At 35.0% G+C, this 13,539-nt stretch overlaps 1 protein-coding gene across 1 annotated transcript in view; it reads right to left on the minus strand.

The window, feature by feature from the left end:
- The window catches only part of ITFG1 (integrin alpha FG-GAP repeat containing 1), a 244,246-nt gene that overhangs the window by 113,822 nt on the left and 116,885 nt on the right, over nucleotides 1–13,539 (minus strand). Inside the window, exons 9-10 of the mRNA XM_027867726.1 lie at nucleotides 5,364–5,461; nucleotides 2,422–2,600 (exon numbers count right to left, since the gene is read on the minus strand). Coding sequence (XP_027723527.1) covers nucleotides 2,422–2,600; nucleotides 5,364–5,461 — 277 coding nt within the window. The remainder of the gene's footprint in view (nucleotides 1–2,421; nucleotides 2,601–5,363; nucleotides 5,462–13,539) is intronic.

Here is a 13,539-nt window from a genome sequence, read left to right on the forward strand (position 1 = left end):
CACACACACACACACACACACACACACACACACACACACACACACACACACACTCTAGAACTTTTTAGATAGTAATCCTACAAACTAAAAAGTGCTGTCAGTGCACGATATCACTGTCTAGGCCAACAGATAGAAATGTTGGAGAATATGAAGAGAAGTTGTGCAATCTGATAAAATCATAAATGTTTTCATACCATCAGTATAAGAGTGAATTTAGGCAGAAAGGATTATAATGTACTTTGTCTTGTATTTTTTCAGCAATTTCATTATCCATGAACATTTAGGCCCATACTCTCTTGGGGCAAACATCTCTTTTCAAGTGAAGAGTTATCACTCCTTTGATAGTTTTACTAAACAAGGGATATCATGAACCAGAACTCTTAGCTATAGAAAGGGGAAAATAGTCACACATTAAGTGAGAGAAGACTAGGTAACCCAAATTGCAATTTTGTAAATAAATATACCGACTCTTTATGATTAATATTATTTTTTACCTTTTATGCATGAAACCAATATACTCTCAGATGACAGCTCTTTATGCCATAATTTCTAATGAACTGTAGAAAAACTGAAGCTAAAGTATTAGGAACACTTACAAGAAAATATTTCAGAAGAAAGAATATGGGAAAAATTTATATAATCAGTTGTTACTACATGCATTTTGATGTTTCTGAGCACTGGTAGATAGAAGCCTAAGTGTATTCAAGATATAATTTTCTTTCTTCTCTGACAAGGGTAAAGGCTCAGGATAAAGCAAATGTTATTTCCTTAAAAATCCTACATTTTCTGTCTCACAAGACTAAAGTTTAGAATAATCATTATTTTGTCCATACTTCTCGAACAGTTACAGCCATGGTGTTTCCACCTGAGCCATAGCCTCTGCTCCCTGACACAAGAAAAGTGGATTTCGCCCTGGAACTGCAGTGGGCCTTGCTAAGCCAGCTCGGGCTTCCTTTTCTTCAGTTTCAGGACTCCACAGTACTTCTTTGACACCTCTAGGCATTACACAGTGCTTATCATATTGCTGTCCTCCCCGACACCCCACAACTGCTTTCCTTTATGTACTGTTTTCCTTATGTATTGTTTTTCTCCATTAGAATGTAAGCTTCTTGTGTGCAGGGACTGTGTAGAATGTTTTTGCTTCCTCAGCATTTAGAATAATGCCTGGCAAATAGTAAACATTTAATAGATGCATGCTCTCTTACCTATCTATCCATTTAATAATAACCAAAAAAAAAAAAGATAATTATTTTCCTTCCTACAAGTACAGTTCTTAGTATGCTAAACGTCCTTCATTTTCTTGGAAAATTAGATTTGTATCACATGAAAGAAAAGGTTCACACTTATATGGACATATTATCATCACACCTCAGTTGCACAGGGTAGGATGATACTATGCTGAGACTATCTTGAAAGTATAATTGTACAATTTCAAAGAACTCTAAGAAAAATTTGGCAACTGTGTTAAACAAGACTTCTAACCTTGCTGCAAATATTTCAGGATATTTCACTAATAAGACATTTCTCTATAAATAGTGAATTTCTTTGGTAGCAGAGATAATTGTTGGTAAGAGACTTCCAAAGGGTTTGATAGTGTTAACAAGGGTGAATTTACCATATAGCCAGATAAGCAGGGAACTTTTAAGATAAATTTCCAACAGATTCTGTGGTCAGTGATCAAAAAATATTTCAGAAGATAATCCACTGAAAATTAAGTTGCTTAAGAGAAGAAAGAAGACAAAGGTAGACTAGTACAATTTGGTTTTGTGATCAGGAAAAACATTAAGACATTGATATTTTAGCTAGTGGTTAATTTCAATAACTGTCCCAATTTTTTCCAGTGTATTTTAGAATATGAATTCCCTAGGGGCTGTTTCATTTTTATCTTTGAATTCCCATCTCATGGCATGGCATTTAATAAATGATTTTAGATTGACTGATCTAGAACCTTAATAAATTTTCTTTCAGAATGACTGATAAAGCAACAAATTTCTTTGAGTTTAAAAAAAACATATAAAAACCATCTGAAAACTCTAATATAAAACAGTCATGATAAACCTTTCTAAAAGTAGTTTCATTCATTTCCAGTTCCATTACAGAAGAAGTGATGCAAAAATGCAATTGGGTAAATGGCACAATGTTCTACAAAAATTAAGACCGTTTTAATAGCAAGTTCTATGGAGTGAAAAATAAGCTTTTTACTCTGGATCAGATGCTCATTTCTCTTCTGCACAAAAAGACTCCATGCAAATAAATAGAAATGCTAATCACTCAAGAAAGGTTCAAGGAGTGTGGAAAGAAATAAGAATTAGGTCCATTGTGTTACACGCTTATATGAATGGGGTATATCTGGGTAATGTCCAGTTCCCAAAGAGGCAGAATGTAAGACTTGAATTTATAAGTACTTTTCACTTAAACTACCTTCCAGATGTATTCCTTAGTATGGCAAGAGCATCTGGATAGCCATCCATGTTGTAGTCTCCAATGTGAAGGGTAATTGGAATGGCTATTTCAGCTGGTAGCTGTTCATGATTAAATGGCACAAAGCCCCAGACTGTGCCCTTGTAGCTGAAATCTTGTATCACTGGAATCCACTGAGACTAAAAAAAAAAAAAAAAAGTTAGTGTTTGTTTATGGATTTATTCACAAAAATACTCACCATCTGAGGAAGTGAATATTTAATTCAGTTTTTAAAAATGGTTACTTTTTGTTAATTTCATATGTTCATCCCAAAGCAGATTCTTACGTTCTCAAGATAACCTATTTCACTTAAAGTCTTTTTGTTTACAACACTGAATAAGGCAGTCTGTTATAATTTACTTTTGGGAAAAATGTGTGATATTTTCAAAAAACTGTATAGCTTTCTTCTGGAATTACATTTATCCCTAGCCATGTTCACTTGGCCTGGTCCAGATTAAGAATTGTTGGTAGGGTTTTTAAATTATTTTAACCAAAAGTGCTCTTTTTCTAACAATTTGGGTCTGGATGGAAATAGGACCCATATTTTAAGGGACTCAAAATTAATTTTTAAACTAAAGCAAAATTGTATTCAGCTTCAAATTTTTGGGGAACATCTCAAGAAAATTTAGACTGAACGTGCCTCTCCCACTTTCTTTTTGTGTCTGTTATTCTACAAAGATAACATTAGCTGTCAACTTCAGAGTCGGCTAGCACTGAGGTTTCTCTAATAACATGTCGAACTGACATTTTCTTCAATGAAAGTGAAAGGTTGATCTTTGCTTGGGATAGTGATCTCTACTACCACAAGTATTGGGATCTAGGTTTATTCTACTCTTTCCTTTTCAATACTAACTGTAATGGAGATCACAGAAATGTAATGCTAATACAGAGGTAAGGTTTGAGAAAACTCTCCCTTCTGAATGGCCCAAACTGCTACTTATTACATCTCAAAATGAAAAAAAAAATGTAAAGAGTAGAGAGTATGGTGATTAAAATATAGTTGTGTCTATAATTAGAAGTTAAGAAATACTGGAAAATAATATGATCATGTCCAAATAGAAGCAGGTGCATTGACCTGACTGACTGAAATGGCAGGAGACCAAACATGCCAACAGATTGTTTTTTTCCTCTTTAAGCAGGTGGCTCATTTATATGGCTCAAAGCCATACTATGTTAAAAAGGGCTCTTATAAAAAGGCTCAGTCCACAGAATGCCTCAAAAAAAAAACAAAAAAAAAACCAAAACCAAAATGTAAAGGTTATTCAGGGAAATGCAGAACATCTCATATAACTCCCCAACCTAAAGAGGATAAATGTTTTTAAAAGTATTATAAACAACTTTCAGATTTCCATTAAAAATACTATTTTTTAAAAAATATTGAATTTCATAGGTTTAAAGAACTTAAAGCTGGAGGAAAACTTGAAGTTCAAGCAAAGAGTAATTCTTCATTTTATAGATGAAGAAACCGAGGCCTCAAGAGGTAAAGTGACTTTCCCAAAATCACACTGCACAGAGAGAGTAGTCAGGACTGTGACATAGTCTTCTACCTCTCAATCCAGTGCTCATTTCCCTATATGAGGCTGCCTTAATGTTGATTATCTTAGTCATCATCTTAATGATGACAAATGACAACATCTCATAGTCCCACAGGATTTATTGATGGAAAAAATTTTAGGGAGCATTTGTTTAACTCCCTCATTTTACATGAGAAAAACGAGGCATAGCAAGGTGACATCACCTAGGTAGGAGTTGTCAGAGCTGAGCTTCATATCGAGTCTGTGCAGGATTTGAGATCTTTAGATCTCTAATGAGGTCTCAAGTTTCAGTTCTTAGAGCCAAAACACAAAGAATCTAACAAAATAAATATGCATTGTTCTGATGATTCACTATGAAGGAACAGTCTCTACTTTACTGGTATTTCAAACACCAGCTAACAGAACAAGAACTTTCATTTGAAGTGATCCCTAACAATCTCTTAGGCCCCATGACATTTCTCTACTCACAAAGTAATGATTTTATGGCTTCTGAACTACAGTTAACATTACCTGGAACTTGAATCTAGGCTATAATTACCAGGTCTTTCTATTCATGGGTAACCAAGCCTGAGGTGTTAGTTGAACCAATGCTATTTTACATGATTTCAAACTTTAAAATAATTTAAAGACTTGAAAGAAAGTTAAGGAATTACAAAAATGGAGATGGAAGAATAATTCAACACAGGCACAATATGTGACTAGTCTCTAGATTAGGTTCACAATATGGTCAGTTTTTTATTCTGATTACCAATAGGCAGGAAATAACTGCCTATATTTCGTTACTGTATTTTAACTGCTTAGGCTCTTCCAGTTATTGTGAAAATGTGAAAATAGATAGCTATCATTCCCACATCACTTCTTTACTTTGACTATCATGTTCTGAACTGTTTTCCTGTGACATATATAAAGGTAAAATGCACAGTCTGAACACTGGAAAACAATGAATTACTATATTTAACATCAGACATAGAAGAATATTGTTTTTAAACACAAATATGATGGTTTTCTAAATAGCTGCTATTACTGTTTATATTTTATCAAGAAACATAATGGATTGATTTTTTAATATGCACAATAAATATAATTTTTTTACATACAATATTTGGCTTATAAGGGATTTCTCCATCAGCATGGATTCTGGCATAGTACAACACCCTGCACCCCTTCCTAACCCTGTACACCTGAACTAGTCAATTAAAAAAAACAAAACAAAACAATTTCAATTTCTCTATTAACAAAAGAGTGAGAATGGGCTTTGCCTTTTTTTTTTTTAAATTGCTTCAGGGTTATTTTGGTTCTTCCTTCAAGCACTACAGGTTCTTTCCCACACTTCATTATTTTTGCCTTAGGAAAACAATGGTTGCACACCTGATTAATCATTCCTGGTTTAGCTAAGTAGATGGCACTTCTCTGGCAATTTTCATCTTCACAGCCTGGCAATAAGTGATCAGTTTGTCCATCTCCATCTGCAGAAAGAAATGACATGAGTCGATTGCCATTCAAAAAATAAAATGTCCTTTCACATAAGATTAAATCTTCAACTTGTTCAAAGACTATCAATCTGGTCAAAATGGAAAAACAATAGACATGTGACTTAGAAATAAATATAGTTTCAGAAGTAAATGTCACTTAAAATTTTATTTCATTTAAATATTTAAATACCTTATTTTATTTAAACTGTAAATCCACTGAAAGAAGTCATACAACTGTGCTGATTGGTTCTATAACAAGTTTGGGTTATTCAATTTTAAATGGGCCATGAATCTTTCACAATTCTTTTACTCTTCCTTGATCTACTTTACCACACTCACAGCTACTGTTCCAACCCTTTTCTTCTCAGGCCATTGACAATTCCACCTCAGCAGAGGGTTCAGTCTTAGATTTCACTGAAAATACTGAGACATCAATTCCACATTTCAAATCTCTTCACTATCCCTCCCTGCCCCTACGTCTCTCTTTGCTCCTGTCTCAGAGGATTAAGTGGTTTTCCCTTCCAAATGCCAACCCAACTCCACTCCTAATCTCTTCAACCATCCTTTCTCTTGCTAATTTTCAACCTCTTTTTATCTATGGTTTCCTTCCCTTCTAACTTCAAACAAGCCCAAATCCCTCCCATCCTTACAAATCTTTCACTTGCTAACCCCAATGGATTTCAATATCTCTCCTTTCACAATTAAATTATAAAAAAACAAAACAAAAAGAAAAACAAAAAATCTATGTATTTTGTTTCTACTTTGTCACCTTCCAAACACTTCGCAATCCATTGCATTTTGACTTCCATATTCACTAATACAAGGGAAACTGATCTTTTCAAGAACCACAATGATCTCATTAGAGCTAAATTCAAATCCTCTTTGACCTTTCTGAAGTGTTACACTGGTGACCACTCCATCCTATAGGATATCCTTTCCTCTTGGGTTTTCCTGATATTGCTCTGTTGTGGTGCTCCTATAACTATGATTCTTCTTAGAAGGCAATCTAGTATAATAGAATGTGTACTGAATTTTGGAATTTAATCTTGGCTCTCTTACCACCTATGAACACTTGGGAAAATCCCTTAATTACTCTAGACTTTGTTTTCCTCATGTGTAAAATGAGACAGTTGGACAAGATGAACTTTAAGGTTCCTTTCAGCTGAATCTATAATCTATTGTCCTTAGCAGGAACATTAACTATATTCTACTTGCAGGTACACCCAGGGCTCTGTCCTGGGTTATCTTCTCCACTTTCTTTTGGTGATCTCATCAGCTGCCAAAGGTTGAACTATCCACTTCCTGAATATGAATCTCAGATCTACCCATCCAGACCTCCTCATGTCTTTCTTGAACTCCAGTACCACATCTTGAGGGGCCTGATGAATATCTCCACCTGAGTGTCCCATGGACAACTCAATGTGGCCAAAACCAAACTCAATGTTGAAACCCAACCTTCCTGTTTTTGCAAAGGACACATTACTAGTCTTCTTGTTAGCTAGGTTTACAACCCAGCAGTCATCCATGACTTTTTCTTTTTTTTTTTAATTTAAAAACTTTTTATTTTTTATTTTTAACATGTGTTTTTAAAACTTTGGGTTACAAATTTTCTCCCCCTCCCCACCCACCTTCATTGAAAAGGCAAGCAACTCAATAAAGGTTACACATATGCAGTTATGCAAAACACTTCCATACTAGTCCTGCTGTGAAAAACTAAGTATATTTCCCTTCATCCTTTCCTACCCCCCATTTATTCTATTCTCTCTTTTGACCCTGGAGCAGGCCTCAGAGGACTGAATCGCAGGCAGCTGTGGCAGTTTCCAGACTTCTCAACCCATGAACGCCAAAGACAACTTGGAAGGTCAGTGGGAAGAGTCTGTGACTTCGGTGAGAGAGACACAGAAGCTAGGTCTCAGTCGCAAGTCCCTAGCTCAGGTTGTGGCTGCCTCCTGAGCTTCTGACCCACAGACTAAGGGGGAATCGAGTGGCTGATCAGAGGGGGATTGCAGGGATCTCTTTGCCTGTGCTGAGGAAAGAATCTCTTGCTTTGCCTGTGCGTGGATCTGGGTCACAGTTCTGGGTGGCAGACCTGGAACGAAGAGGAGTGCTGGCATGGTGGAGCTTGTAGTGGCTGTGGAGAGGAAACCCTCCTCAGGGCAAAAGAGATCCAAAAAGCCAATGAGGAGAAGAATGCCCTAAAAACCAAAATTGGCCAAATGGAAAAGGAAGTCCAAAAGTTTACTGAAGAAAATACTTCCTTAAAAATCAGAATGGAGAAATTGGATGATAAGGACAATTTGAGAAATCAAGGCACTGTAACACTAATCCAAAGGAATGAAAAAATAGAAGAGAATGTGAAATATTTCATTGGAAAAACAACTGACCTGGAAAATAGATCCAGGAGAGAGAACTTAAAAATTATTGGACTATCTGAAAGCCATGATCAAAAAAAGAACCTAGACATCATCTTTCAATAAATTATCAAGGAAAACTGCCCTGATATTTGAGAACCAGAGGGCAAAATAGATATTGAAAGAATCCACCAATCACCTCCTAAAAGAGATCCCCAAAGGAAAACTCCTAGGAATATTGTAGCCAATTCAAGGAGAAAATATTGCAAGCAGCCAGAAGGAAACAATTCAAGTACTATGGAAACACAATCAGGATAATACAAGATTTAGCAGCTTCTACATTAAGGGTCCGGAGGGCATGGAGTATGATATTCTGGAAGGCAAAGGAGATAGAACTACAACCAAGAATCACCTAACCAGCAAAACTGAGTATAATCCTTCAGGGTAAAAAATGGTCATTCAATGAAATAGGGGACTTTCAAGCATTCCTGTGGAAAAGTCCAGAGCTGAATAGAAAATTTGACCTTCAAATACAAGACTCAAGTGAAACATGGAAGAGGTAAACAGGAAAGAGAAATCATAAGGGACTTATTAAGGTTGAACTGTTTACATTCCTGCAGGGAAAGATGATATTCGTAACTCATGAGTCTGTTGTCAGTATTAGGGTAGTGGGAGGGAAAAAAATTATATGTATGTATAGATAGATAGAGGGTACAGGGTGAGTTGAAGATGAAGGGGTGATATCTGGAAAATAAAATTAAGGGGTGAGAGAGGATTATACTGGGAGAAGGAGAAAGGAAGAAGTAGAATGGGGTAAAATATCTGACATGAAACAGACAAGAAAAGGCTTTTACAGTGCAGGGGAAATGGGGGAAGGTGAGAGGCAATGAGTGAATCTTATTTTCAAAGGATTTGGCTTACGGAGGGAATAACATACACAATGGGGTATGGAAATCTATCTTACCCTACAGGAAAATAAGGGGGGAAGGGGACAAGAGAGCAGGGAGTCAACAGAGGCAGACTGGGGGAGGGGATAATCAAAAGCAAAAACTTCTGAGGAGGGACAGGGTCAAAAGAGAGAATAGAATAAATGGGGGGTAAGATGGGATGAAGGGAAATATACTTAGTTTTTCATAACAGGACTACTATGGAAGTGTTTTGCATGACTACACATTTATAACCTGTATCGAAATGTTTGCCTTTTCAATGAGGGTGGGTGGGGAGGGAGGAAGGGAGAAAATTTGTAACCCAAAGTTTTAAAAACACAAACTCCTCCATTTGACATTTAAAACCCTTCACAAGCTTGCCCTGTCCTATCTTCCCAAACTAATAATTTACTCAATTGTTAGAAAGAGGTCAGTTGATACGACTATAGTGAATATTCATGCAACTCTGAAGATAGAAAGTGCTGAGGTTGACAAAAATTTTTAAAGTTATGTACTGTGTGATTTCTATTTGTAAAATAAGGAAATAAATGGTTTGTCCCAGTGATTGACATGAAGAAAATTGGATAGTTTCCATCATTTCTGAAAAGAAGTAAAATGATACCTTCCTCCCTGCTTCCCAACCTCAAGCCCTGATAAAAAGTTAAAGAAAAAGATAGCAGCTTCCCAAATTCTTTGCTGGAATTGGCCCATGTTTTTCAGAAATGTTATGTTTAATAGTGATCATCAATAGTCTGAAGAATTACAGTATTCCTTTTCTGGTTATACTAATGACTTTTAAAAATTTTACTTTTTTTTTTTTTTGGCAGATAATCTATTTAAAGATCTGGGCCTTTGGGTTGTACTTAATCACAAAGTTAATCAATCAACAACAATCATTAAGTACTTAATATGTACCTGGAACTATGCAGGGCAATACAAAGGCAAAACAAACAAAAACACCTGTTCTCATTATACTGGGGTGTGTGTGTGTGTGTGTGTGTGTGTGTGTGTGTGTGTGTGTGTGTGAAAGAGAGAGAGAGAGAGACAGAGACAGAGAGAGAGAGCTAGATAACTAACGTCGTCGTTGGCAAATCTTTTTGGTCCTCAGTTTGCTTCAATGTAAAATGAAGAGGGCTGGACTAGATAATCTCTAATGTCTCCTCCAAACCTCACACTCCATGAGGATGGCTTTCTTTCACTCCTCTAATTTACCATTTTTATAGGCATGTTGTTGTTGAAAAGAACAAGTTTGCTCACTTTTTCTTCCTTACCAAAATGATCTATGTGGCATGATTTTTCTGTACATATTATAGGAGCCAGGGTGAGATAGTGGATAGAGAGCTGGCCTCATGGTCCAGAAGACTTTGGTTCAAGTCTCATCACTGACAACTAACAGTTCTGTGACCCTTTGGAACCATTTAACCACTGAGTGCTCTAGGCAGCTCTCAAGACTGTAAGTTGCAGAGAAGGTATCTAATTCTCATTGGTGAAGGAAATCTCCTCATTGGCAGCTTCCTATAATGATGAAACCACAGATGCAATCAATTTCTCTTTTTATACAATTTTTTAAAAAATGCTGGTAAAATAGCAGGAGAAATATTAAATGAGTTTAAGTTTCTATATAACTGATGAGCTCTGTTTCAAACATTCTTCTAGAATCAAACTAGGCAAGCTGACAGTTGTAAATTGCTACTTTGTCCATTTAATCTTGAGTGCTCACTGAGTCACACCAAGTTGTATGTGTGTGAACATTTATGACATGTCTAAAAGGGGTAAAATGTTTTCAAAATGATATTTAAATCCACTGTGAAGAAACTAATTAACAGGAGGAGATTTAACACATAAGAATAAACTTCTGTTCTAGTTTATACATTCTAATATTTTGTGGATTTAGATATGGATGGCTTTTTCATGCCTTCACAAACATAATCCCTGATCAGAAATAAGCCTTTAAAAAAAAAAGATAAACCATTAACATAAATAGTAGGGCTGTATTAAAACATGAAAAGATGTACTTGAGTTAAAAAGGCAGCAATAGTAGTTCTAATATTTGTTTTGACAGGAATATAGAAGCACAAAAAAGGTAGTAAACTAAAATGAGTTTTTGTAAAAGCAAAGTCTTCACTTTTAAAAGCTTTAATTAAATGTGAACAATCTGGCATTTAATAATTTCTTGGGGAAGAACATGAAAATCAATCTGCACAGGATGAAAGTCATTCCAAAAGATTTCTCATTCTTGCCAAGTTTGGGAAAAAACATGGATCTTTATTTTTCATCTAAAATCTACAAAATGATTAAAAATAGATACTTTCTTCCAATTCTATTCATGACAACAATGCCAAATCCAAATTTTTCAGGCAAACTGTGGCCTCTCATGGAAAACTTCTGGATTAGGTTGTAGGTCTATTCTCAAAGAAGAGCACATATGATCTGAATGAATATGGGCACTGATCATCTATCAATAAAGACCTCCTTAAATTTCTGCAATACTAACCTTCCCTTTAAATATTAGCATTTTGTCTTCCTAATCCAAGAGGAAATTGATAATTTATCATTTTAGAAGGGTGAGGATCCTAGGGCCTTGAGGCCACATGTGACCCTGCAGGTCCTCAAGTGCAGCTCTTTACCTGAATCCAAACTTCACAGAACAAATCCCCTTAATAAAAAGATTTGTTCTGTAAAACTTGGATTCAGTCAAAAGTCTACACTAGAAGGCCACAAGAATGCCTTAAAACATTTATGAAAGAATGATGTATAGGTCAAACTAATTTTGAAATTCTCAAAGGATAATTACTTATATGCCTTTTGGGTCATTTGTGCAACTGACACATTTTATTTTATATTAGCAAGTAAAATCATCTATAATTCCCCCTTTTGATTTTAAATCTGTAAAAGATAACACTACTTGCAAATAAACAACAAAGCTGGCTTCCCCAAATTCTGTTTCAGGTCACATGAAATTAAAACTATTTTGGCTATTTCCAATTTATCTGTGTTTCTCTTTGGTTCTCTACCAACTTTAAAATCTGTACCATAATTTTTTTTCATTACAGTATTTTTATTTCTTAAAACTCTTTTGGGCTGAAGAGATCAAATACTTAGTTGTACCAAAACATTTGGGAAGTATAATATATTCCTTCAACATGCAAAAAGGGATGACTTCTGTTTCCCTCCAAATTATTCCATATGACTCTAGGCCTAGAAAATTCTACAAAATGAGCATAGTTCTCTTGAGAGCTTTATCTTGATGAATGAGAGCAGTATAACCAGACAGGAAGCAAGCTCTTCTAGAGGAGAAATAATTTCTCTTTTTCCAGTTTACACATCTTGTCATTTTAAAATTGCATATTAGAATTTAATTGTAAATGATCAAACAACAAATAAGATAATCTCTTGTACCTACTCCATCACCAACTAGTAATTAAGAAAGATACCAAATTCTCAAACCTCAGCTCTAATTCAATCAGCATTTGAAGGTAAATGATTCATTTAGAGTAGAAATTTCAACATTAACTTATTATTTCATTATTAATATATATTTATTGTTTCTAGGAAAGGTGATAGAAGCTTTATAGAAATCTGTTATGGGGACTACTTCCATATAGCTTATTAAGGGAGGTTTGTCTATACATAGTACCTAGTCATTTTAAACATCACTGCTCATCTTTTTGTGTATCTATCAGACAGTGTTCATTAGTGATTTAGGACAACTATACTAGCATTTCGACATATATCACTTTCATTGTTCATGGTACTATTTTACTTAAAGAAATTATTATGAATTAATATTACAAGTTTATGATAGATTAATAAATTCTGGGCTATAGACAATTTGGTTAATTTTTGCTCTAAATGAATCATTTACTTTCATCTAAACACAATGAAGTTCATATTTATTGTGCCTACTTAAAATATCTCCTTACATAAAGTATTTTATTTTCCTTAGATTCTTGAAAAATGACATATTTCATTATACAAATTATATTTTGTTACATATTAAATAACTGAATCTAGATACAGCAAACTTTTTTTTAATAATAGAAAAATTAGGTCTCACAGAACAAATGATTTGAGATTCTTTGGCACAATTCACTGCTGTGTTGAGGCCTAGTGTGTAAGCAAATTGTACATCTTCATGTAGGCGGAGTGCCGTCAGCTGAATTATAATGGTGACACTAGGGTCTGCGTGATTTCAGCTCTGACAACCAAGAAATTACTGCAGCAAATTTATTTTTCCCCTTCTCAGAGCTGTAGCAAAGGATAATCATCCAACATTAGCAAAACATCTTAGACAGGATACTGATTTATATGATACTATGCTTGAGTTTACACAGGTGTTATAAGCTATATCTGAACTTTAAAAAATATTAATTTTTTCAATTAACAAAAAATATTTTCTCTCCTTCCCATTTCTCCTGTCCCCAGTATGGTCAAAATAGCCTTGTAACAAATATGTAGTCAAGGAAAACCAAATTCCTACACTGGTCATGTCCAAAAATGTATGTCTCATTTTGCACTCAGATTCTATTACCTCTCTGTCAGAAGCTGGAAAGCATATTTCATCACTGGTCCTCTGGAATCATGATTGGTCATTGCATTGATCAGAGTTCTAAGTCTTTCAAAGCTGTTTATTTTTATAATGTTGCTATTATTGTATAAATTATTCTCCTGGTTCTGCTCACTTTTCCCTACATCAATTTATACGACCTTCTAGTTTTCCCTGAAACCAACCCTTTTCAGAAATGTCTCTGGCACAATACTATTCCATTCTATTCACATACCACAATTCATCTGG

This window comes from Vombatus ursinus, unplaced genomic scaffold, assembly GCF_900497805.2.
Source record: "Vombatus ursinus unplaced genomic scaffold, bare-nosed wombat genome assembly UNPS02014786.1, whole genome shotgun sequence".
Lineage (NCBI taxonomy): Eukaryota > Metazoa > Chordata > Mammalia > Diprotodontia > Vombatidae > Vombatus > Vombatus ursinus.